The sequence below is a fragment of the Monopterus albus genome, unplaced genomic scaffold (assembly GCF_001952655.1).
Source record: "Monopterus albus unplaced genomic scaffold, M_albus_1.0 scaffold850.1, whole genome shotgun sequence".
NCBI classification, from domain to species: Eukaryota; Metazoa; Chordata; class Actinopteri; order Synbranchiformes; family Synbranchidae; genus Monopterus; species Monopterus albus.
In genome coordinates, this window is record NW_018128730.1 from 11190 (window position 1) to 12908 (window position 1719).

A 1719-nucleotide genomic window follows, 5' to 3' on the forward strand; every position below is an offset into this window, starting at 1 on the left:
TTTTGGCTTCTCATTAAGCACATGAGATGCTGCACTGAAGAGTCTCTCACCGCTGACATGCTTTGTCGTTCATGGGAGACGCGTGATATAACAGCGTCTCCCATGAACAGGATATGATGGGCGGGGCGCCAGGATATGATGGGTGGGGCGGGGCGCGGCACTTTCGGCGAGTTTTTTTTTTAATTCCGGCCCGAAATAAAAATGGCCTTTTCGGCCGAAAAATTTCGGTGGCCGAAATTTCGGTGCACCCCTAGTCTCAACCGGCAGTGTTAGAGTTTGTCACACTTTGGGGCCCTGTGATACCAGCCCCTTCATGGTCACAGTTTACCATCTTCAGATGGCTCCTTCCACCAAGATGATGTACCAAGTCACAAAGTGTCAAACTGGTTTCGTGAACATGGCAGTGAGTCCAGTGGACTTCAGCAGCCTTGTCAGTCTCCACATCTGGATCCAGTAGAACACCACTGGGATGCAGAGGAACAGAAGACTGGCAGCATGAATGTGCAGCTGACAAATCTGCAGAAACAACATGATGCAGAATCTCAAAGGAACCAACATGTGTGGAATCCACATCCTGAAGAACTGAGGCTGTTCTGGCAGCGATGGGAAACCTCCCTAGTGTTAGTGGGATGTTCCTAATAAACTGCTTGGTGAGTTTATGTAATATACACAGTATAAAGTATATGCCAGGATAGTATGCAGGGTATATAAACACTAACCTGAGGGTATGAGCAGTGATCTGAATCACTTCCTGCCAAAACAGCTGAAGCTTCTTCCTCCAACTCTAAATCTTCCTCCAGAACATCAACCAGAGACACTGTCTGCTCCTCACACATGTTTACTACAAAACAAACCAATACCAATACGCCTAATGACAGGTCTGTAAACACGGGCACCTCTATGGTTGGAAAATTTGATCAAATAATCGTTTAGTCTGATCAGCTGCTGATAGATGTGACAACCAGTCACATTTAGCCTCGATTAGCTATTTCAGTAAACATGACTGTCTCCGCTACTGCAACGGTGGTAAGATAAATAGAAAAACTCACCGCGTACAATCGGGACCGGGACGGAAGTATAACCAAACAGTTTACACCCTCTGATCCGACTGTAAAGCAACTGATACGCTGATCTATATTAATCAATAATAAGCTCCGTCGGATCATCAGGTGCTGAAAGCTTCGCTTGCAAACCGCTAACTACTGTTAGCTAATGTAATACAACTTCCGGTTAACTTCCGCTAATTGTATTTGGCGGCATTATGATATTAAGAGGCCACCAAATTTAGAAACGGAAATAAAGTTTACAAAACCACGAAATATAGTCCGACAGAATAAGACACCAAGTTTTAATGCGAGGAAACATAATCTCTAATTACGTCAGGACAAAAATAAATTGTATTAACGTGATGACGTTTCCTGTGGTGCATTCAGGTGTCATCAGAACAACCATCCTGTTCGCCTCCTATGATCTCAGGTATTAAAAAAGGAAAAAAAAAAAGAAAAAAAAAACTATAAAACCGATAAAAGAAAAAACTGTGTTCAGACCATTTACGGATCAGTCGTCTGTTTCTGACACTTACTAAACATTATTTTGTGTCATCATTAACAGTACGGTAGAGCTGCTCGGGAGTAGGCCTAATTTTTCCACCCGTAAAACGTGCAGTGTGGTGCTGTTAGAAGTAGATATAATGTACATGGTATGGACTCAACTTAAATA

The 1719-nt window shown here is 43.0% G+C and overlaps 1 protein-coding gene across 2 annotated transcripts in view; it reads right to left on the bottom strand.

The window, feature by feature from the left end:
• Positions 1 to 1370, bottom strand: part of LOC109953613 (putative E3 ubiquitin-protein ligase UBR7) — a 7763-nt gene extending 6393 nt beyond the window's left edge. Inside the window, exons 1-2 of one of the 2 annotated variants that reach the window (XM_020589091.1) lie at positions 1050 to 1135; positions 720 to 841 (exon numbers count right to left, since the gene is read on the bottom strand). In XM_020589091.1, coding sequence (XP_020444747.1) covers positions 720 to 836 — 117 coding nt within the window. In that variant the 5' untranslated portion in view covers positions 837 to 841; positions 1050 to 1135. Of the gene's footprint in view, positions 1 to 719; positions 842 to 1049 lie in introns of both variants that reach the window. The other variant, XM_020589092.1, reaches the window with a different exon arrangement.
• Positions 1371 to 1719: the final 349 nt, after the last annotated feature.